At 47.8% G+C, this 23,704-nt stretch overlaps 1 protein-coding gene across 1 annotated transcript; it reads right to left on the bottom strand.

Moving 5' to 3' along the window:
* Positions 1 to 21: 21 nt before the first annotated feature.
* axl (AXL receptor tyrosine kinase) lies at positions 22 to 23,073 on the bottom strand. Its single transcript, XM_078082717.1, has 20 exons — positions 22,413 to 23,073; positions 19,058 to 19,268; positions 18,648 to 18,748; positions 18,358 to 18,540; positions 15,653 to 15,733; positions 15,453 to 15,568; positions 13,533 to 13,728; positions 9,277 to 9,416; positions 9,015 to 9,159; positions 8,900 to 8,917; positions 8,023 to 8,152; positions 7,726 to 7,817; positions 5,869 to 5,964; positions 5,659 to 5,736; positions 5,142 to 5,234; positions 4,822 to 4,943; positions 4,108 to 4,217; positions 3,743 to 3,902; positions 2,779 to 2,915; positions 22 to 2,331 (listed from the first exon to the last, which is right to left on the bottom strand). Exons 1-20 carry the CDS (start codon positions 22,561 to 22,563, stop codon positions 1,872 to 1,874), a joined length of 2,820 nt encoding a protein of 939 aa, XP_077938843.1. The 5' UTR covers positions 22,564 to 23,073; the 3' UTR covers positions 22 to 1,871.
* Positions 23,074 to 23,704: the final 631 nt, after the last annotated feature.

Raw genomic sequence — 23,704 nt, 5'->3', positions numbered from 1 at the left:
GAACCCTCGGGTGGAGGGCTCTTTCACCTTGGACACGTTTATTTCTTATATAAAATACTGTGGGTACTGTATAAAACTTTTACAAATCAGCGGCAGTACAAAGGCAGTTATAGCACAATCGTCTCCCGATTCAATACACCGGAAGAATACACACACATGTTTACTGAAATGCAAAAATATTTGTTTATATTGTAGGCACTGAAGGCAAAGTTGTGAAATTCTGACATTTGAATCTGAACTGAGTTACCTTTTTTTTTCTGAGTTACTTTTTTTTACCTTTTAGTTTTTCTATGCGTCCAAAGAACCAACAATGTTTTCAATCCCGGTGGTTGGTGAAAGATTTGTGCGGCACAAAAATCGATGCATCACTCAGATAACACAGTACCAAATGTATAGCGAGATCTTAAAGAATTTAAGTAATGCTGAAACATCACTCCGTACTAGTTCATGTGTACAAGTACCTCTTCATGTACATTTGAGAAAACATTCATAACAAATAATCTCCCAAACGTGTATAGGAATACATTCCAATGGCAAAAGTATGCCCTAAAGCAAAGATATAGAGATACATGTGAACATCTATTTATCTATATATTTACAAAATAAGTGCCTGCATGATGCAAAGATGCAACTGGCAAACCTCAAAGGAGATCATGCCCGCTGCTGCTTTCCTACACCCCCCCCCTCCTCCATCTCCACTGTGCTGGTGCTAAACTTCTATTTACAGTGTTGAACCTGGAGAGAGAATCGTCCATGGCAGGATGACATCAGGGGGTCATCATGTCCCCCGGATCCGCCCTGCCATGCCTCATTCTCCGCCTTAGTGAAGCTGTCAACTGGTTTCATGAAATTGAGAGAAAAAGCATAAAAAAGATATACAAATTATAAACAAACATACGATGATCTATATAAAAAAAGACATTAGTGCAAAGTTGTTGAAATACAAAAATCAGCATTGACAAAAAAAAATACAAAAATGTATAATAACACTGTGCTTGAGGCAAAGGCGAAGGAGCTCATCCTGCCGCGTGCCTCGGGTTACTCCGTCATGCACCGCCCATTAGTCCATCCAACCCCCTCCCATTGTTTGACCAGTACCTGTGTCCCCTTCGTGTGACCAGTACCTGTGTCCCCATCGAGTAAAGTCTCAGATGTGAAGACTGGTTGAATTTCATTTCATTGCATCTGTCCTGACCTGTAAACGGCGCGTTGGGTTTAAAGGGCTACTTGAAGAACCACCCGCAGCGTTACATCAGGCCACCGAACAAACTGCTGGGGAAGGAGGACTCTATGAGCAGTATCTTTGAATTGTTTTTGGTCTCTTAATTATTTTACTTGTTTAAAGATTTCATTCATATTCTGCTATAGGGGGAAAAGTCTTGTATCTTGAGGTTTGGAGAACTTTCGTAGAGGGACTCTGGGCGTTAGCGCTCAGGCCTGAGTGTGTTTGGTTGTGTTCATCCTGGCAGTGTGTGAGCTGCTTCACAGAGACTTGTGGTAGCTTAATCACATGGAAGAGATCCATCTGCTGTATGCAGGTAGTTTTGCAGATCCGGTCTTTCGTTGCTGGGATGCATTTCTCTGATTGTGCCGCAGTGTTCGTGGGAATCAGTGCGTGAGCTTAACCTGGTCACCTACTGTAACTTATTTTTACATCCACTTTAGAATATGTGCTCATTTCAGAAGAGAGCGGAGCGAAACCCGATCCTTCCCTTCCTCAGAACGCCTTCGGTTGTGTGTTCATTTGTGTTCAGAAATCTGTATTTCAGGGCACACGAGGGTTCGTTAAAGTCCGCATCAAGAGGCAGGATCTCGGTATTAAAGGACGGCACGCGTTGGCAGTGATGAGACGTGCTTCAAAAGTGGAGCCATCACTGCCAGGGCATTTTCCTGGACGAGTCCCTGTCCTCCAGCAGCTCCACAGTCGGGGTGGGGGCGGGCGTGGGATTGGGGGTGGAGTGGCACGACGGTTGTAAAGGCAGCGTGGCCGTGGAGGACGACAGCCGCATGTCCAGGCTCTCCAGGGAGTCCGAGAGGGCTCGGTTGGTCTCGTGTTGGGGGCAGAGGACGTAGCGGTTGGGGTGGTGGACCTCCACGGTGGTCACGGAATCCAGACCCTTCAGGCAGAGGGGGGTCGGACCGCAGAGCGGGTCGCGGCCGCCGACGGCGCCGAGCTCCATGGAGGACTCGTCCATGTTGACGTACAGGATCTCGTCCGGGTCCTGGGTGTCCGGCAGATCCTTGAGGGCCTTTTCCAGCTCACAGCGCAGGGACTCGAAGGAGGGGCGGTCCTTAGGACTCAGCAGCCAGCAGGAGAACATCAGGGCGTAGCTGAAGAGGATGAGGAAATGTTATCTTCATTTTGGGAACATGTGACAACCACTAACACTTGGGAGGGTCCAGTCGATAACATTTTCTGAGAATTAAATCATGACATATTTTGAATGTAATTTGTTTGGACAAAACACAACACAAGACACAAATGTATCTTTTTTTTAGCAAACCTTTTTAAGCTTAGTGCCTTTTTAACTACTTATTGTTTTGTGCCTTTGAAATTTGTCTTTTTTGTTTAAAATAACACCACTCTCAGGCTTATCAAGAGGTATGGGCTTTTCAAATTAGAGGAATATATATCTGAACAAAAAGTGTTCATCTGAGAATGTTTACAAAACACTAGTATGAAATGCAGATAGTCTTTATCGTCTAGCCTTGTTGTTTGTTCTAACTTCCTTATCAGCTGCCAGCTATCAGGAGGAATGTGAAAGCGAAGACACTCACATGCTGTCCAGGCAGTCCGGAGGTTGCTTGAGACGGTTTCCTTGTCTCAAGTAATCATAAATCTCACTGTTCTCGACGCCGGGGTACGGGGTCTGGCCACGCGTGGCAATCTCCCACATGGTGACTCCAAAGGACCACTGAGAGGGACGGAGATAGTGGAGAGAGAGGGCGAAGGGTTAAAGAGGTTGGACCTACCTTTAGCTTTTACATGCCTTACCACACACAGCAAACAATACTCAGTCTATTTGTGTTGTATCTCGCTGGGATACTGCAACGGGTTCTAGGAGGGACACTTTACTACAACGTGACATGAAGGTGTTAAAACATTTTCACAGTACTGTCTTCCTTGGCTGAGAAGCTGTGAATCAGTTTGAGTTTAAAACATCTAAAACGCTAGTTAGAACATGAAGGAAATACAATGCTGTCATTTAGTCCTGTCACTCTCCTCCAAACTCAACAAACGTAATTAGTCCAATACGGGTGAGACAATGATTGACAGCCCTCTGATGAGTTGTGGATTCCTACATGGTCCAACTGCTTCAGGCCCTTTTAACATTAAGCAGCTCGGGGGCTTCTGCTGGATACGTGGAGCTACACCAGTTCACCAGCGGTGCAACGCGGTGCAGTACATTCTGTGCGTAAAGCTAATGTTAGCACTAAGTAGGCCGCTGTCAAATGTAAAAAAAGGCTCTGTCTGATCAGAGCTTTAAGAGGCTTCCTGGAAGTTTTGGTTCTTGTTTTTACTGTGAAATGAAGCAACACTAAAACAAACCACTTTTTGACCCAGTCTCAGATCTTTTTGAATCTCAAAAGATATTTTAAGGTGGAAGTGTCGATTTATCTTAATCCAAACCTAAATCTGAAGCCAAATAAATTGGAAGCCGCAATGTTGACGGGATTTGGGATCTAAAACACACACACACACACACACATGCGCGCACAGACACGCAGCAGGTGAACCCACCCCGTCGCTCTTGGTGGTGTAGACGCGGTCGGCCAAGCTTTCGATAGCGATCCATTTGACGGGCATCTTGGAGATGCGGCCCTGCCTGTAGTAGTCTCCGTTGTAGATCTTCTTGGAGAGGCCAAAGTCGGCCACACAGACGTTCATGTTCTCGTTCAGCCTAAGGCGGAGAAAGCGTTACAGCGCGCTTTGTTGGGGAGTCATAGTGGAAAATACACGCATGCAAGAGTCATGGCTTCTTTTTGGGCCTTCCCCTCCCCGAAATGTGTAAACCATAATCTCTTTTTTTAAGTGTACTTTTGGTTCTGTTGAAGAGAAAGTGACACACAGGAACCGAGACAGAAGTGGGAGCAGGTTGTGCTTACATGCAGTTGCGAGCAGCAAGGTCTCTGTGGATGAAGTTCTTGCTGCTGAGGTATTCCATCCCTCGGGCAATATCGGTCATGAACTTTACCAGCATTTGAGACGGGAGGTACTGCGGGACAAAACAGAGACAGCATGGTTTTAGTCACACACACACACACAGCTGCCATGTCTTTGCTGTACAGTAGAGGGAGACAGAGTCCAGCTGGTTGAGCTGCCATGGTCATGAACCGAACGCTCCCTGCTCCCTGTTTCCTAACAGCCTCCTCCTTCCTCCTCCGTCCTCCTGTGGGAGGAACCAGGCTCAGCACCGCTGTGCTTCTCAACGATTGCAGGATCTCATGGATGTTTCAACATTCAGCAGGATTCTTGTTTTGATTGGGCTTGTGTTTTTCAACCCTGGCTCTCCAGGGACTTACTGCGTGTAATAGTTCTCCAATCCAAAAACCATCTCATCCATTAGGGACGCTGCAGGGAGCAGTGACAGATGAATATCTTGTGTTTTCATGATCTCACAGCGCACACACTGCCAAGAAAAGGTGTGTGCACTGTAACAAATACTTGACGTCTTTGTTGATCTTTGCATTCCTTTTTGCTGACGGACATTCATGTGAACTTATAAACCCCAAACCAACCAAGATATAAATGTGTGCGTGTGCGTTTGTGTGTGCGTGAGCTGCTGACTCTGTTCTTTCATTGTGTGGGATTGGACGCACCACAGGACAGTCTCCCAGCCTTGAGTAGAGCAGATAGCTGTGCAGGTCTCCGTGCTTCATATAGGGCAGGATGACCACGGGGGAGGGGTAACCTTCGCTCTCCACAGTCTGCAGACACACACCTGTAACAACACGGCGGCTTAGTGCTGCACACATAGACTCGGTACATCTTCTGGGCTTATGGACGACAACACTGTGTTCAAACAACTCACACGCAGTTTCATCGGTTCACACAACTCAATCGGCAAAATAAATTGTCTTACTTTTTCTATAAATATGTTCTCACTTTATTTGAGTGTTTTTAGATAAGCCTGACTCACCTAGAAGCCTCATGACATTGGGATGGTCGAACTCTTTCATGCAGGCCGCCTCGCGGAGGAAATCTTCCATCTCTGAGCGGGTGCAAATGGCAACTGGGGAGGAGACCATACACGTGGTGAGACGACGTGCTTTTGTGTGACCTCATGCACATGCTGCAAGGTCATGAAGTTGACAGGGTCAGAAATATGCTTTTATTTCTGCGGGTGTTATGGCAGCTAAATTTGTTTGATTTGATTTTAAATTCTGTTAGTAACGTTTACCACTAGGTAGGTTGAAATATTCCTCTTTGGAGTTTTTGCACTATTGTCTTTACTTTGCCACTGTGATCTATGTCAACTTTTTCTTCCACCAAAATTCTTCACAAGCGGCATCGTTGTCGCCTTTCCGATCAAAAACTCCCCCCTCCCCCAACACTTGTTAAACTCTGACACGAGGGGATGTGCGTCAATTGGCCTGTGTTCTCAAGATGAAGGGATTCTTTGTGCTGATTGCTGAGTACTTTCACTGTCTACTCACTCTTCATCGTCTTCACAGCAACTTTGAGAACAGCCTCCTCCTGAGTCAGCATCCCCTCCATCACAGAGCCAAACTCCCCTGAACACACACACACACACACACACAATGAAACGCCCAGTTCAGATGCAACGACAAAGAGGGAAATGACTTGAGATGAGTGGAAAGACGTCTGTGCTGCTGATAAGTCAAAGGACCAGAACAAAGCAGCACCTTCTCCCAGCGTCTTTCCCAGGGTGAGTTTATGTCTGTCCACCATCACGTCTTGGAGCTTCTGCTTCAGGTCGTCGCTGATTCCCAGGCTGTTCACTGAGCACAGAAAAGGAAGAGGAATTCGGATGGTGTGTGAGGCCCAGAGTAACGTAATGAACAGCGTGGAAAAGAGAGAAAAAACGAGAATTTAAAACCACAATGCACAACGCTGAGCCAAAAACAGTGTTGATAAACACTGTCAGCTTGAATAACAATGGAAATAAGACTAGAACTAAACGCAAACCACCCCGTCTACTTATAAAACTTTATATATAGAGCTCTTTTTTTTATTGGAAGAATTATGTTTAGTGGGCCTAACGTTACATTATTTGGCTTTGTATTAATGTAATAAATGATTCAGCGTTTCAATGAACAAAGACCTGTTCCTATGAATGACAGAAAGTGTAACAAACTCAAATGTTAAAACTTTAAAAGGGGACAGTGCAGAGAGTCTGTGTCGGTCCCATTAATCCCGTTTTTCAGGCTTGGCACACGTGATCCTGCTGGGGCTCCGGTTGGGGAGCTGAGGTCAGAGGATTTGAGCCGTTTAAAAAAAAATACATCCCTGGCTCTCTACAACCAGCTGGCTGTCACTGAGCTCCAGATATTAGCTCTGTTTCCACATCTGGGCCAGTGTATGACAAGGCAACGACATGCTCCAGAGATCCCTCGTCCAGCTGCTGCTACACTATCAATCTGCCATGCGTCCCACAACAATGTGCTCAGCCCACAGGCATGTTCCAACACATGCTGGCGCGGCCAGACCTCAGCCGATGCGAGCCATAAACCGGAGGGTTTTTCGTCTGTGTCCTGAGAACTGGCGTCGAATCAGTCCTCAACATCAACAACGAAAATCCCACCCAAATCTTTCCAAACTGACCTCTTCCTTTATTCCCAGCGAGCTCTCCAAATCTCCATTCATTGCAATTACACATTTTTTCCACATCTCTTTATATTTGTTTTTTTTTTTTAGGGCCGGGTCTCATTTTATGCAGTGAATAACTTTTTGGCCTCTCTGTGGCTGCGACAAGCTGAGATTTGCGTATGAGAAGTTTGACATTTGAAGTATCAGCCGTACACCTGGATCAGTGTCACGAACCAGCTGTGTAAACTCTGAGCCTGCGCGTTGGGTTCACGGGTACGTATCTCCATCTGTAACCAGCCAACCAGTCAAACCAGTCAAACCAGATGCTTTGTCCCCCACTGGTATGAGGTCGTATCTCCACCTGGACCCAAAAGTGACGTGAGCTCCAGATACAGCAGATATGATGCCTTTTTAAATCTGAAATGTCTTTAACAGGAGAAGTACTCGATGCAATCTTCATTTCATCGACCCTGCCTCCGACATTTAAAGACTAAAATGTAGCCGTATTTAAATCCTGCTTTCACGCTCCCCCGATGGATTTATTGCACATTGATGTGATTAGAAATAACAAAATCATTGCGTTACAGATCGTAAGGGGTATGTCGGATGACTTCAACACCCCGGTTGCTGCTTTCGCAGCTGTCCGGAAGGAATTAACCCGTATTTGTTATCGTTCCTGCCTTTGATGCCCCAAAGAAACGCGCTTCCTGTTTCCAAAGACGGAGAACAGAACTGCCACTGTGCGCCAAAGGAGATCCTTCCGTTGGACGGTCAGATCCACGTCCAGGGCGTGAGAGATGAGACCTTTTTGCTGCCTTTGTCTGTCAGCAACCATCCCGGGGACGGAGGCAGGTTTAGGGCACGCGGGGACACTCGTCTCCTGCTGCTTGAGATCTTCGGGGATCACACTTAAGGCGCCCCGACATGCAGGAGGCAGGGACGGGGGAACTCACGCGTTGCTTCTGCGGTCCTCCGGCTGTAGGTGCGGCGAGCGCGGTACCTGACCACCAGCTCTCCGCTCTCCATCATGGGTTCGAAGGCCTCCCTGCGAACGCAAGCAAGCGGCGTTAGCATCAGGTCAAAGCCCGATGAGAGGTCGTCTTTCTGGCAGACGGCGCAAACACAGCTGTTTCCTCCGACCAAATGCCAAAGTGAAGCAACTGGGTCCGGGAGTTTTTTTTGGTTTGGCACCGCTATGGCGTCCCTCCCTTCCACCCAGGACAAGCGCCAGCAGGAGTTTATATACGCACCCAAACCGCGTCTCCTTGCGCCGCAGCTTGGCCACGTAAACAGCCATGAGCACAGCTATGGACACGGCGCCGGCGACAGCCATCACCACATACCACCAGTGCCAGGAAAAGGCCGGGGTCGTGGACGGACCTGGGGGGGGGGGAGAAGGGAAGGGAGTGTGGTCAGGGACAGAGGAGGGTTTATTCATGTGGGTCTTTTAGGATGATTTAGCGTCATCGAGTGAAAGAATAAAACAGGGATTGTGTTCCGGTTTATTTGCTTCGCTGCGTGCAGCAGAACAAGTGTGCAACCGGAAAAGCTCAATTCCCTTTCTCCCTTCCGTAGTTATTACATGTTTGTGACACAGGCAATGTCTGCTGTTTACATGTGACCTCATTCCTGCCTCCATATTTGTGGATTTAATGATTTACTAAAAGTGTCACGCTTTCTTTTTTGTTCCCCATCCTCCAAGCTGCTGCTTTTCCTTCACAACCGCCACCCACAGCTTCTAAATCCCCCCCCGGCCCCTATTGCCTCTTTTTATATCTGTCTTCTTGTTGTTTGAATTGTCTGTCTGCCTCTATTAGACTAAGCAAACAGAGATGCTGCAATGTTCCTGTCTGTTATAAATATTTATGATGCGTCTCCCCGTTGACACCCCCCTCCCTCTATCTCTGTTTGAGATCCTCATTTCTCTTTTTTTCTCTTTCTTCCCCTTTTGTTCCCCTGAGACACAAAGGAAGGAACTCTCAGGCTCTCGGAGGAACCCAGTGACTAAGAATAAGAAAAGAGAAGTAATCTGGCAGGAAAAAAAACACGCCATGAGCTCAATATCAATTGTGTGATTCACTCTGAGAGGTTTGAATGTTTGTAAGTGTAAAGCCAGTCATTACTCACCTCGAAATTCCTCCATTTCTGTGAGAATAAGAATAAAACAGAGCCGATGTCAATATTTATCTCAGAAATTAGTAAGAAGTGATTACGGTCAATTTAAAGTTAAAGTCGGACTCACCGGGAGCAATAAGAGTCAGCGTCTGTGTGGGGGTCCAGGGTCCTTGCCCGGCCCCCGTATAGGCGCACACTCGAAAAGACACATTGGAGAGGGGGACGGACAGGTTGATTGACAGCTCTGTGTCCAGTCCGGCGTCCGCGATTAACTGTCAGCAAAAGAGGAAGAGTCAAAATGAAGCCGATTGAACGTTTCTTTTCATCTTTCAGTGCAAATGCCGGACAGCGTCACGCCAGGCGTTTAGTTGTGGGCGTCCCAGACTGACCTGATGCGTGACGGGCGTGCTGTACTCCACCCGGTAGCCCTGCAGCTCTCCGTTCAGCTTCCCCGGAGGCTCCTCCCACGTCACCAGCACATCCGTCCCGTTCAGCGCCCCGCTCACGTTGACCGGAGGGTTTTCCGGCACTTTAACACAGAGCGGCAAAAAGAAGTCACTCACTTAGCTGCTGGGATTTTCAACTGGAAAAAGGCTCTGCAGCTATGCGATTAAGGCGCGCGGGCTCGGGGTCACTAGGGATGTGCTGCTTTGACAGCCCGGAGTCTCAAGCGTGTGGACAACTACAGCAGCTAGAGGGAGAAGGTGTCTGAGAATGTGGGGGAATTCAGCTCCGTCAGGACGAGTGAGGCGTGAAGCTAAAGGGGCGAGCGGACGAGTTGAGAGGCCGTGGTTTGAAGGCTTCAGGTGTTCAAACGCTGTGCCCCCCCCCCCCCTTCGTGCTGTCCCCCTACTAGTCCATCCACTAGTCCTGCTCGGCTCTCTTTGGCCTGGTTTTGTTTGTTTTCTGGCTCTCTGGATCAGAGAGTAAAAAAAGGAAACACCCACATGAGAGAAAACCCAGCAGGAAGATATGCTAGAAGTAGTAAGATGAATGTGTCAGTGTGTGTGTGTGTGTGTGTTACTGATGTTCTGAATGAAACAGAAATCCTTTTCACAAAGCACAACAGCGCGTTGCCGTCTTTTTTGTCTTCACAAACTATCTGGACACGCACACACACACTTACTCAAAGCCAGTGTGAGTTTGGGAAACACGGCCAAGCCTTTACGGATGATGTTATCGGGAAGCATTTGGCAGATGATTGTTTCCACATGCGGCGCCTGCTCTGGCTGCCAGAGGCAACAAAAACAAGGTCCGAGTGGAGCGCGTCGCCTCCACCTACGATCCTCCTTCTCCGCTCCCTTTGTTCCCCTTCTCCCTTTCTCATTCCCTCTTGGTCTCTTTCTTTCCCTCCCTCCCTGTTTCCCATCCAACAGGATTCCATCTCCTGCTCTCCAAGTCCCTTCGTCTGCCGTCGACGTAAGACCTTTGTGTCCTTTTGAGAGAAAACCAAAACGTGTGCTGCAGGTTTTTTAAATGCAGAAACTACAGAAGAAAAATGTCTTCCACATGAAAGCGGTTCGGGGCTTGACGAGAGGCGGAGAAACAAACACTTTTGAGCCACAATTAGTTCACAGCAGACGTGGTTCACATCTGCACCCGCGGCTTTACGACTACGGTCTCAAGCCGCCAGAGCAGCCGTGCAGGAGAACTGTTTCATCGTTGCCTCTCTTTTCCTGTGTGCCCCCCCTTCGTCCCCCCGGTGAGTCAACGCGTGGACGGAAAAGGGTCACCCTTCAGCCAAAAGCATTGACTCATAACCCTGGGATCCGGAGTCTGTGCTCCGTAAATGAAAACAAACTCGGCGGAATTTAGGAAAAACATGTTTTGCAGATCAGCCAATGCACGAATGTCAGTGTCATCAAAAAAGTATTCTTTCAAGTGTCTTTGGCGGGCGGAGACCTTGGTCATTTCTTAAGCTGGCAGTAAAATTAAATGAGATAAAATGTGTTTTGTTCCGCGTTGTCGTGACTCACTTCCATTAGGGCGGTGGTTTCGGTTGTCCCGTAACTCTGGATTAATTATGGCGTCACTTTGAGCGTACAGCCACAAGGGAAGAGGGAATCTTTAACTTATGACACAACGACTCGAGTCAAGTGTTGCCAAAAGCAGCCTTTGTCCAGCCAAGTGGGGTTTTCTTGGAAAGATGCACTTCTGGAGTTGTGTTAGGAAACATGCATTAATGGAATAAATATGCCAAACATAATGCCGTCGCATTTGAGGATTTAGGAGGTGACGCGGGTCGTCTCGTTTCCTCTCCCACCAACCAGCGCCTCCCCAACCCCCCCAATCGCTCTTAAAGTTCTCTCCACCTCCTCCGGGGAAAATAGTGGGCTTTGGGAAAATAGCTAAATGAGTGTTTTTTCAAAGCGCCCCCTCGTTCCCTCGCTCTTCCATCCAGTCCTTGCCGTCTCCCACCACCAGCCCCCTTTCTTTTCCCACAGTGCCTGGAGTTGTGTGCTCTAGAAGGGGAAATCAAAGGTCAACTGGGGTCGAAAAGAAGTGAAGATGAAAGTTCTTGTTTGCTTGCCTGTTTGAGACAGGAAAATAAATCCTGCAGAGCTGCTTGTAGGATTTGAGGTCGGAAAAGGCCGCTGCAACCAAATGAGAGCACGCTAGCACCGCCTACTTGATGGAACTCGGGGGCGGTCGTGAAATTTGAAAAACTGTTGGCAGCACAAGAGGCTGTAATGAAGTGAAAAACATGAGAATTGAAAGAGGGGAGAAGCAACTTTGTGCCGGAATGAGATATGAAAAGATACGGTGAAACATCTGTGGAATTCCTTCATGAGAAGCTAATGGAGCAGAGTAAAGAGTGCGAATAAAAGACGTTGGGCAGTTAGAGGCTTATGGGAGTTATGTGAGAAGTCTACTTCTGCCCTTCATTCCGTCACTCCCTCTGACCTTCAGCGCCTCCTGAACCATCTTTCACTACCAGCTGAATCTTCAGCTTTTTGTTCCTCCTCTGACTCATAAGTACAAATGTGCATAGAGCTTCCGCAGATAAAAACATTGTGGCTGAAAAGGGTGTCAAATAAATTGGCGAAGCAGCAGATTTGTGTTCGCTGAAACAAAACTTTTGATTTAGTTGAAAAGAGAACTGAAATCCCGACTGCAGGGAACGTGTCTCCAAACAACTTTTTGTCCTTCTCCTTTCCGGTAGGAGTTGCTACTTCTTTCATTGCTACTTCTCCATTTGACTGTTTATGTGAAACGCTTTGTGTTTTGGGGGGTTGAGAGCGGCTTCCATGATGGAAAGGCCCCATCATCTCTCCTGTGGCACATCTCTCCTCTTAGCTGTTTCCATTCCTATTCATCACGGGATAAGAGACAGCATGAGCTGGCATGGAAAATCCCACCTCGCCTTCAAACTCCAACACAGGGCAGCCTGGCGGTACAGTTTGGACGCAGTGCGGCGATCCTAACTGAGGCCATTCAGGACTATTTTAGCTTCACCCCTCTCACTCTTCCCGTCTCCGCCTACTCTGTCCCCGCAGTCCCAGTCAGCCTCCTGCACCTCCCACCTCCAGAGTTTGCATTTGAAAGCGCGTGGAAGTGCAGGGGACCGGTGTCTGGCATTCTCTATATACAGAGACTTAAGATGGAGGGGCACAGAAAGGAGCATAATGACTACCAGTGCACTGTAACTTGACTCTATGACTCCTTGCTGTCCTGCTGAAACAAGCATGGAAAGAGGTTGGCTGAATTGAAGCGGCAGTGAATTTGATTCACCACAAAACAAGCTTAGAAAATATATGCCTCTAGGCAAAAAAACTAAACAAAAAACAAGGCGGCTGAAGAAAAGATGACTGCATCCCGCAGTGGGTGGATCTTTGGAACCAGCGGTTGCTTGAATAAGAGTAATGGGTCCAGCATTTAATATTAAGCCCTCGGGGCGACTCCCCATCGGCAATGTGCATTCAGTAAGGGTTGTTTTCTCCATTCAACCAATTTAATAAACTTACCATTGTTATTTCAAATTGGGTTGAAGTTTAAAAAGTGGGTGTCATCAACTGTGAGGAGATTCCCGAAGCGATTACGTTGTAGTTTAATGAGGTGATTATGCAATACTGGAACAATTTCAAATAAATGTTTTTTGTCTTAATAGGTAACTGGTCAAAAAAACAACAGGGTCCAGGTTAAAAAATTCAAAAGTGACCCTTTAATTTACACTTTCACTATTTGACGAGGTGAAATTAGGGAGCAATAAGAAAGCAGCCGGCAGCTTTATAATGTAATCATTAGGCCTGCACAGTGAAAGTTGTAGTCATAGGTATGTAAAATAGACTAAGACAGCTTTGAAATGCGAACGCGATGCATCCGTCACAATCTGACTATGATCTTTAGAGACTAAGGCCGGCCATTTTTTGCATTGTAATATAATAACATGATAAAATGATGCTTTGCACTGTATAAGACCACCCTCACAAGCAGCTGGATGGTCTATCTGCAGCGTAGCATCTGTCCGTCATTGGTCACAGTACAGTAGTAGCAGCAGAGGGAGGAGACTTGGACCCAATCAGTAGCCAGACAGCACGGCCCGAGACCTGGGCTCACTTCAGCGGCAGTGACCCGACACACACACACACGCACGCACACTTCCAGGGTGAAAACAAACATCTCCTCAGCCAGCCGGAGGCCTCACCTCCTTCTTTGGTGCGTAGCTCCACCCAGGGCGACCAGTCGGATGGGCCCTGGCTGCTGTGGCAGGCCACCCTGACAGCGTAGAGGCTGTGCGGCTCCAGCCCCCCGATGAAGTGCGCGGCTGGTGGGACGTTCACATTCTGGTTGTGGATCATCTCATCTGGGCCTGCTGAGGAGGACTCTCCCGAATGTTTGGCCTGGAACATTTAGAAAATAGACTTAAACGTGCTTCATAAGCATTGTTTCATCATTTTGATTTGCCGCTGTATTATGTCCTGTGAGCTGGGAAACCTTTTAGTTATTATTTAATTCATTATGAATAAATTAAATAATAAAACAATTGAATCAAAAAATAGTTGCATTAATGCAGTAAATTAAATTAATTTAATTATTTGTGCATGCAACTCAATTTGATAATGTTCAACTAAATGTGTGAACAGGAGTTGAAGGCCAGTCACTTTATCTCAAAATAATTTGTCACACATCGTGCTTCTTTACGGTTCTTCTTGGGTTTTGAGTTGCTACTAGAACCTGTTACCAAGCTTTAACGATCAGAGATCAGAGTTTGTTGGTTGGCACTACAGAAGCTCAAACATGTGTTGATGAGTTCATATTTCCCAATAATTATTTAAGTTTATAGTATAGAGAAACCACCTGCTTCAAATTAGGGTTTGAGTGTTTTTTCTAGTATAAAAATCTACTAACTGGAGTGCCCGTGCATGGGGTGTGGTCACTGAGCCTTAATTGCCATAAATTGCCATAAATTGCACATTGTTGTGTCAAACGTAAGCCAGCCTCAGAGAAAGCAGAACCCATCAGCTAAAAAAAACAGTCAGAAACCTGCTGTCTCTGCAAACTCACAGTGGTGAACAAGTTTAAAGAGAAACACAAAGGCAGGGGATAAAAAAAAAACTCCCTGATTGCAGCAATCTTTAAAACCACATTAAAGGAGCCGGTCTGGAGCGTTATTGTGTCTCCTGCAGGCTACTGGCTGCACCTCACAGAGGGGGGGACGGGGGCTTTACAGTATATCAGCTGGAAACATGTTAATAACAGCCACACAAACCATCAGCATGCAGAAGGGGGAGGCGGTTTGCCTCATGCCGTGAGTGTGGCATGTGGTGGAATCTCAAGCCGTGTGAATGAGGACCGTGAAAGAAATGTGTTTACCGGAGAGCGAGTCATTCCTGAATGAATCACGTCCCGGCTGCAAACAAGTGTGTATAATGGAATTGTGCCCCTGAGCTCTGAGTCACACTTGAGTCTGCATTCCTCTTGTATGGGTCAGACCGACATTACCTGCTGTCACTGCACTTCCCCTGTTCCCTTCTCTCTTTGCCTCTTATTGCCTTCCTCTTTTTTTATGCCTCCTTGTGTTCGGCTCAGTCACAACTCTCCGCTCTCTGCTATGTTGCTTTTTCCCCTTTTCTCTCCGGCCCCACAATGAACTATTAAATTCAGAATTTTGCCCCGTTTCTGCGAGCTGGCCCCTCGCCTTGTTCCCCAGTGAGGGCGAGGAGAAAGGGGGGGGAGGCGAGAGGTATGAGGGGCAGCGTTATTAGAACCAGACATTTAGGGGTGTTGCTGCAGCACTGCTCCCTTCTACAGGAGAAAAAATGCCCCCCCCCCCTCTCCCCCCCCTTCTGCCTCCCAGCTACAATGAGAGCGGCAGAGAGAGACTGACACAGAGTGGTGCTACTTAGTCCAGGAGGCCACTGTTCCAGAGCGAAACCTGATCCCCGGCTACATGAATAAAGCAGGGAGGAGTAGATGATGAGCTCTTCTTTGAAAAGCACGGCCCGCAAAAAGAAAAGAGAGCGGAGACTCTCGCAAATGAGGAGGAGAGAGTGATGCGTTTGTCCAACGCACAGGTTTCGCTCAGGTACTTTTGGTATTCCTCCTCCGGTCACGTTCACCTCACCTGAACAGTGCAGCGGACTATCGGGTAGTCGCCCCCGAAAGCGGGCTGCCACGTTAAGCGGAGACCGGTCGGCGTGACCTCCGCGGCTCTCAGGTTCTGAGGCTTGGACGGGAGGACTAAAGACAGACAGGAAAAGACATACACACATTTTTATAATGATCCCAGCAATGGTGGGCCGATATGCGCAGTGTGACACCCACCAGTGATGGTACCGGATCCAGAGGTGGCCACTCCTTTGTGGTTATGGGCCTCACAAGAAAAAGTGCTGGTCCGGTTCAAACCTGGACAGGCAAACGAGATACAACATGTGCGTGTGAATCTGGGGGGGGGGGCTTCTCAAACCAAGAGTCCTTCATCAGTATGCTGAGTCGCAGATGATGTCGACATGAGAGGCGGTCTGAAGGTTCAGACCGGAGGGAGATTAATGGGAGGGCAATAGTTTCCATAAGGTCAGGTGTTTGTGGATATGAAAGTGCGTGTCCGGCATTTTGTCAAGCGCGGCCGTTCAGAAGTTTCACATTTAACTAGTCTTGTTATTATTCTAATTGAATGGATGTAGTTCTGATGAATAGTGATCAAACATTGTCATTGTCATTTCTAATCTGACATCTACAAATTCTTTGTCGTCTGACCTTCAGATCCCTTCCAGGACCTTCTTCTCAAACCAGCTTTGTACAAAGTCTTAGAATCTCATATGTAAAAAGACTTCCTCTTGAACTCAAGAAGCCCCTTCAAGTAAAAAGGCCGCATGATTGCAGCGGGTTATTTCTCGCTGTGCGCTTTTGATTACAAAGAGAGCGGTCGTGTTGTGGGATCAGGTGTAAAGAAGGCTGAGCTAGCGCTTCTGAGAGGTTGGGGCTCCTCTGAAGGGGGGGGGACACAGAAACGCACCGCTACACACAAACACAGATATTTAACAGTGAATGAGTCCTCTTACAAAGTGACTCACAGCGTGTTCACACACTCAAACAATCTTACAACACACACACACACACACACAGAACCATACTGAAACATGTGACATTCATCATTGGTTATCTAACACCCTGACATTGTCAATCAGTCACAAGCCCGGACTCACACAACCGGCAGTGTGTGTCGCTCTGCGCTGACGGCACCATGCCTCCATTGTGCTGTTTGTCGGAAAAAGAACAGAGGGTACGAACCCCTCTGGTTGAAGCGGGAGGATTGTGAGAGAGGAAGAGGAGGGAGGGAGGGGTGAGGTACGAGGGAGAATGAAGTGCTCATCGAGACGTCTCGAGGTTGCGCCAGCGGCCCTTCTGACTCTTTTCCTTCCCCGTCAGCAAACCGCAACACAACAACCCCCGGCCCGCTGACAATGTCATAATCGGTCACCAGGAAGAACTCCTGAGCTCACGAGCATCGCGGCGTTGAGCGACGGTCCCGCTGCTTCCTTTATGTGGGGAGAGCATCAGGACTGTGCTTTGTTGATGTTCTGCGCCATGGTGGATTCACTCATTTTTGTTTACCTTATTAAAGCTGAGGTGGGGAATGAATCTTTGTTGAAATACAACATTCTCATAACGATATTTTTTTGGGGGGGGGGTGGCTTTAGAGGGAGGCCTGGGAGGACAGGATGGCAGGATTAACTAGATTTACCAACGTTTGGAGCGAGTGCTGCTGTGGCTACTATGGACCCAGGCTTTAGTTGAACCATTTTCGGGTGAGGTTAACAAACTAATTATCTAGCAATATGTTACAGATCAGTAAAAAGAAAACTGTTGATCACAGATCCCGAGAGCTGATGTCTTTAAATTGATTTTGGCTGAACAACGACTGCATTTGCAGAGAGGGAGAGGTATCAGTCACTTTGATTTTAGGAGCTGTAACCATTGAATTCAGTATTTTATGAATTTATCATCAGCATTAAAGTACAGGATCAATAGGACAATCGTTATCATGTGGCTGAAACCATTAAGTGTTCTTGACTGTTCCAAGTCAAAAATGCAAAGTACTTTCCCAAAGCTGGCGGACACACAAAGAGATCTGGATGTCACACGTTTCATCAGACAGGGATGGACACCCTGAGACGCTACTGAGAGACGTGTTGCACTGGATTTCTGGTTCAAAGTGAACGCTGGGCCGTCTCTCTTCACCGTTTACACCCTAATGAGATCATTTATCTTCGGACCTGTTGTCAGTCCCCCATTCCAGAGATGTGAGTGTAGGTTACCGTCAAACAGGCCCTGGACATCAGCAGGCAGCCTGCGTCAAATGAGTCAAACCAGATCCTTCAACCAACGGCTCCTTCCCTCCCTGCCTCCCGCCCTGCCTCCCGCCCCCCCTCCCGGCCTCTGACTCAACCTGCTCTTCCTGTCCTCCTGCCACTGGACTGAACACAGGCCAGCTATCTGGCTGGCAGCTGTGGTTTGCGTTCAAGCCTCTGTCTCTTACCTCCTGCCCATCTATTCATCTCCCCATAGAAGGCCCTCTTTCGCCCGCTGCTCTGCTTTTACCCATCAACCACAAGCCGCGTCCCCCAAATGGATCCGCTGGCCCCGGGCCAACTCTCCCCCTGTGAGAGGGTGGTTTTCTTGGCGGTTGTGTTGGACCACTGAGGGAGGGTTTGGCAGCCTTTGAAGCTATAGAGGATAGTTGATGTGCAGCTTTTGAGGCAGTACATCATAGTCAGTCGGAATACGTTCCACTAAACAACGATACATTTGAAATTGTCTTGTTTTTAGGGATTTAAAAAACAACGCCGCTTGGAGGCCACAAACATATCCAAGTGAGATGCTAACATCATGCTAACGTCTAATGTAGTGCTGAAATCAAATGTCGATTGATTAATGGGCAATAGCTTGCCCCAATGACGTATGAAGCACCTTCTGTCAAATGCCTCAACTAAATAGAGCGCTCAGCTGATGGCTGTGACAGACGATACCTGTGAGGTTGAGCGTGGAGGGCGACAGAGCCACGGGGTCCGACAGGGAGTTGAGAGGAGCGCCGTCCTGCAGCCAGATGACCCTAACGGGCTCTGGAGGTCCGTGGGCCACACAGCTCAGGGTCAGGGACACGTTGGCCACTATGGACATGTGCTGGGGCTCCACGGAGAAATGAGGAAGGCCTGAGCGAGAGAATAGATTTGCTGAATCAGGGTCTCGATTCAACTTCCAAATACAACCGTGCTGCTTATTTGTGTCGCCGTCTGCTGTGAGCTGCAGATGAACTCACCCTCCAGCTGAATGCTCCCCTCCTCGGACATGGTCTGGTGACCTTCGGACAGAACGGCACACCGGTAGGCGCCCATGTCGGGAAGCTGAACCTTCTCAATACTGTTGTGTGCATAGAAAGGTACGATTCAAAAACCCAATCAGACCCTGATTAAATTCTTACGATCATACGAGGCTTCAGTTTTGGGATTTGCTCAGGTTATCTGGTTTCTTTCAGATTTTAAACTGCTCCACAGCGGCCAGAAGTCATACATGCAGACATACTGGTTAAGCCGGGTGAAAGGACAATGTGGAGGAACAGGAAATGATTTAAATCGCAGCTGCGGCGTTATTCACATTTTTAGGGCAGGTGTGGCAGCCTCTTGTAACAAAGGCGACACTCCGGTCCACGGTAGAGAAACAGGCGGCTACCTGAGTGTGCTCATGATCGTCCAGCCGGTGCCGCCGGTGTGGAATTGGAACTGGTTGGTGTCGGCGTAGAGGAGGGGCACACCGTCTCTCAGCCAGAGCACATCGGGGGGGTCCACCTCCTCGTCCCCCGTGCCTTTCAGGGTGCAGTGCAAAGTGACAGGTTTGCCCAGCGAGGAGATGACGACGTTGGGGCTCAGCTCGAACTCCAGATCTTTGAGTAAGAAAGAGGAATCAAAAATGGAGGTTAACTAAAGGCTTGTGAGTGTCAGGGGGGTTGCGTGAAAAAAAAGAGTACACATTGAAATGGTGTTTTTCACTACAGCTCATCCTGTTTTGGACTTTTGACTGGACTTCTGCCAATAAGTCCAGTCATTGGACTTATTGGCAGAATAAGTCAATAAGTCGGTCGAGGTGAAATATTTGTTTTCATGTGCAGAAAGAATGTGACGCTGTCAGATGTGAGGATGCAGCCTCCCATAGAAATTAGAATTGAATTCGACATTTGACATCGAATGCTGAATATATTTTGCATTTAAGTGGCTCAGAAATATTACCTTTATTGAGCAATATATATATATATATATATATATATATATATATATATATTTAACTGGCTTACTCATTAAGACTTGTGGACACATTGAAATCAAATTAGTTTGACAGGGAAACGGGAACAAATTCAATTCCCCACTCAAATATTTAACATTTATTTGTGGGCGGGACAGGTTGGACGTGATAAAATGTGATAACAGACAGGTGTGTTGATAGTCCGCTGCTCTTGTTCCCGCTAACGGAGGGGCCGACCTGAAGGGGACAGAGCTGATAGCGGGACAAAGGCTCCTTGTTGTGGGACGGCCGCTCAGTGCCGAAGCAGAGGGAGCTCAACGCAAACACTCAACGTATTCAGGGTTTCACCTCCAACCGCACAGATGGGCCGGCGGGTCGTCCGCCGCGACGCCTGCAAATCTCTTCAACATCCTCAGAAAAAAGTTAGTTTTTTGTATAAACTTCAAAAGTAACAAGAGACACTCCTGAGGATACCGAGGGTATCGATTTAAACCCAAAGTTAGCAAGGGCACATGCCCGGATCTCTCCTGCAGAAGTCTTTCCTCTATACGGCATCAAAAAAAAATACTGAGCGGGCTCTCTAACTTCTTGATCAAATAGATCAATTTCTGGACGAGAATAAATCACCCCTTGTTTCACCGAGCGGCGGCCGAGAAGATTTTTCTCAAGCTTGTCAACCCGCCCTACTAGTCTGTTTCATGGCCGACCTTCAACCTCTGACCCCCCCCCCCCTCCTCGCAGGACTGCAGCCCATCTCACGCAGACACACACATAAATCAAAACGGACGTGCAGCGTAAACAGCACCCATCGACAGTACTGGCGTAGCGTTGTTCTGTAAAGGTGCATGTAATCCACCCACACGCCGAGAAAAAGAAAAGCTGCTTCTGGGGGATAAATGAAGCCTCCCTCCCCCTGGCCCCACCGCCTCTCCACCTCCTCTGTGTGCTTCTCCTGGCTTTAAAAGTCATACCTCCCTTTATTTCTGAGCTAGGCGGAGCCCATTCGTGATCCGGCGATGCCCTGACTTTGCGTGTTTTTTTTGGTCTCAGTGACATGGTGAACAAAAGCAGCCCTACTTTCTTTCTCTGTTTCTGAGAGCTGCATTCACATCATAAGCCTGTGTAACCTTTTCATGTTGAACGCAGAGGTAGACGGTAGACAGAGCAGGCCCTGGTTAAACTGTGTGTGTGTGTGTGTGTGTGTGTGTGTGTGTGGCCCTTCGCCAGTGATTCATTTGTGTTTGACTACTCCATCTCCTCCCTTTTGTCCCCAAATTCCCTCAATGTCCCACACTGTTTTTTCATGATCCCTCCTCCTTACCCCGCCTGTGCTCCCACTCTCTGTGCCTCCCTCTCTCTCTCTCTCTCTCTCTTGTAGAAAAATGTTACATTTCCGTGCACATACCAAACATACGAGACAGCCTGAGCATTTGTCTTTCCCTCCCTTTATCTTCCTGGCTTTTTCTCTCAGGCCCCTCCATTCACTGCCGGGCCTCTGCCCTTTACTCCTAGCCTCCCTTTTCATACCATTCTTCGGATTCATCGCTGGACATTGTTGCCACCTCCCATCCCAACTCGCCTTTTTAACACATCCGTCATTCCGATGGTCGGGTCTGAGTCAGACCATATCTGACTCACAAACCAAAGCATTCATCCGCCACACCACCACCCGCTCTACATCCCTCCCATCCCTTGTCCCTCCTGGGCCACAGCCATCCACCCCTCCATCCGAAAGCGAACTGAGATGTCAGTAAAAAAAAAATACAAATCAGTTTGAGAGCATATAAATCTCAGAGGAGTCTCTTAACGTCTGTTCCTCCTGGTTGCACATCTGCAGGGGCAGAGGCCCCATGTCCCGCAGAGACAGCGTGTCCGTAATGGTGAAAACACATGAGCGGACAGGTGGAGGCCCCCGTGGGGACCCCGTGTTTTTCACCCACTGGGATTGTAGCAGCCTAACTTGATAGTTACAACAGATCAGGACGTCTGACGGACCACAAGCGCTGACACTGCATTCTTTTCATTATCTGACATTTATCTGAGCTGTTTGTCAAGGTCCAATGTGACGTCTTTAAAAGTCCTTACTAACTGAAATAGCTTTTAATAACTTATAATCAGGAGATGGTCATGTTCTGCTGCTTCTGCATTACAAATGGCTTCAATGTTTATTTTACGCAATGGACTTGCTGATTAGTCGACTAATCTTGGCAGGTATGTAGACAAGCAGGAGTCTGGAGAAGAGAAGCTCACCCCTTGCTGCTCTGCTACATGCCTGTGAACTGAGTTTCCAGTGTTGTGATCCTCTCACTTCCCAGCAGGATTTATTTTAAGCCCCTTCCCTATCTGGAATGCATCTCTCTAAATTCCAAAGTATTCTGGAAAAAAACAAAACACCACTGGGTGTGGATACAGTAAAGAAAAAACAAAAGTGTTCATGCTGCACCTGATCTGAAAAGCACCCCCTGCCCCCCCCCCCCACACCTGAACGTGCTGTCACTCAATCATCACGTTGAGCTGGAGCCCGATGGAGCCCGTGAAACTAATCTGTCGCTTGTCCCAAAAGGGCTTTTTGAGTGCAATGGATTCTTTCATGTCGGCCAGATGTTGAGCTCGCGTGCAGCGCTGTGGTTGCGCGAAGCCACCTCAAAAGCAAACGCTTGTAATGAGTTTAGGAGCAGAAAGCCAACTGGGCTAATTGATGGTTTGATGGTTCGGGGTTGTTCCCCCCCCCCCCCCCCCCCCACGGCGGTGAAGATGACAAGTCCCAGAGAGTGATGGAGACCTTTACCTGTGACGGTGCCGCCGGCCACCGGCCTCCAGGCGCAGGACAGGACGGCGAGTACCAGGAGGAACCACTTCGAGCCGCGCATGGCCTTTCTCCCTCCGAGGATGTGCTTCAGCAGGAGAGCAGTCGCGTTGGAAACGTCCCGGGACTCCATCACCGCATCTCAGCCGCTCCGAGAAGCCCGAGAGGTTTACGCGGTGGGAAGGGGAAAAAAAAGTTTGAATGCGACTCCGGCCGAAGTGGAGATTTATGCACAGATGCGCCAAAAAAACAAAAAAAAAGAAGTCAACCGGATGCCGTAGTTTCGCTTCCCTTATGTGTTTATCTTGAAAGGAAACAGAATGTAGAAACTGCTCAGAAGTCTTGTAGCTTTACTTCTTCCTCCGTGGTTTTGGTTGATCCGGATCCGCAAATCCTCCCCCAAGGAGAGAAAGCGCACGGCCAAAGAAAAGAAAGAAAAAGGCGCTCCGAGCCTTTCGGCCGCTGGTAAACTTCCACAAATGTGTTCCCAGCAAACCGAGGGAGTAAGTTTCTTTAAACCAGTGTATCAAGCAGTCGGTCGTCCTCGGCCACTCTCCTGCCGCACCGGTTCCCCCACACCCATCAGACACCCCCCTCCCTCCCTCTCTCTCCCCCTCTCCCTCTCCCTCCCTCTCTCGACTCTTCAAACAGGATTCAAATTCCTCAACTCAAAGTTCTTTCCACCCTCCTCCTCCTCCTCCTCCTCCTTCCTCTCAGTAGATGTGAGAAATGCTGATTGTCTCAGCACAATCCCCTCATTCGCTTTCTTAATTACACGCTGGATCCCCGGAAGTTGTAAAATAGTGGAGTTTATCACCTTGTGTCCCGCTGGAAGTCGGACCCTGGCACTTCCCATGTGTGCACCAACAACATAATAAGTGACATAAGTCATGGCAGAGGATCCCTTACTTAGTTGAAGCTTTCATCGTTGTTCTTTAGAGAACAGTAACTGCATTTGTTTACCCAGTTGTTCATAATTCATTCATTCTCACATTACACAGATTTATTTTCTGGGCTCATTTGTACGTCCTGGTTTCTATGTACAAACCTGTATGTTATATGTATATCCCAAATTATATATATATGTTTTATATATTTTCATACTATATTTATTGCATTATTTTCATTTGCCTTTGTTATTATTCTACGTATATTTAACATCACGTGTGATTCATTTTCATTTTAAAAAAAAGTTTAAAATAAGTTAAACCAAATGTCGCTCAAGTTCTCATTTCCACGGCTTAATAGACTTTCAATGAGTTTCTTTCCATTGG

This window comes from Gasterosteus aculeatus, chromosome 1, assembly GCF_964276395.1.
Source record: "Gasterosteus aculeatus chromosome 1, fGasAcu3.hap1.1, whole genome shotgun sequence".
NCBI lineage: Eukaryota > Metazoa > Chordata > Actinopteri > Perciformes > Gasterosteidae > Gasterosteus > Gasterosteus aculeatus.
This window is presented reverse-complemented; position numbering and strand designations above follow the sequence as displayed.

Coding starts and splice junctions, on each gene's coding strand:
- axl (XM_078082717.1), bottom strand. CDS start 22,563: ATGGAGTCCCGGGACGTTTCCAACGCGACTGCTCTCCTGCTGAAGCAC. Junction 19,269..22,412: donor GGCCGGCGGCACCGTCACAG/GTAAAGGTCTCC, acceptor TCTTACTCAAAG/ATCTGGAGTTCGAGCTGAGC. Junction 18,749..19,057: donor ACGATCATGAGCACACTCAG/GTAGCCGCCTGT, acceptor TGCACACAACAG/TATTGAGAAGGTTCAGCTTC.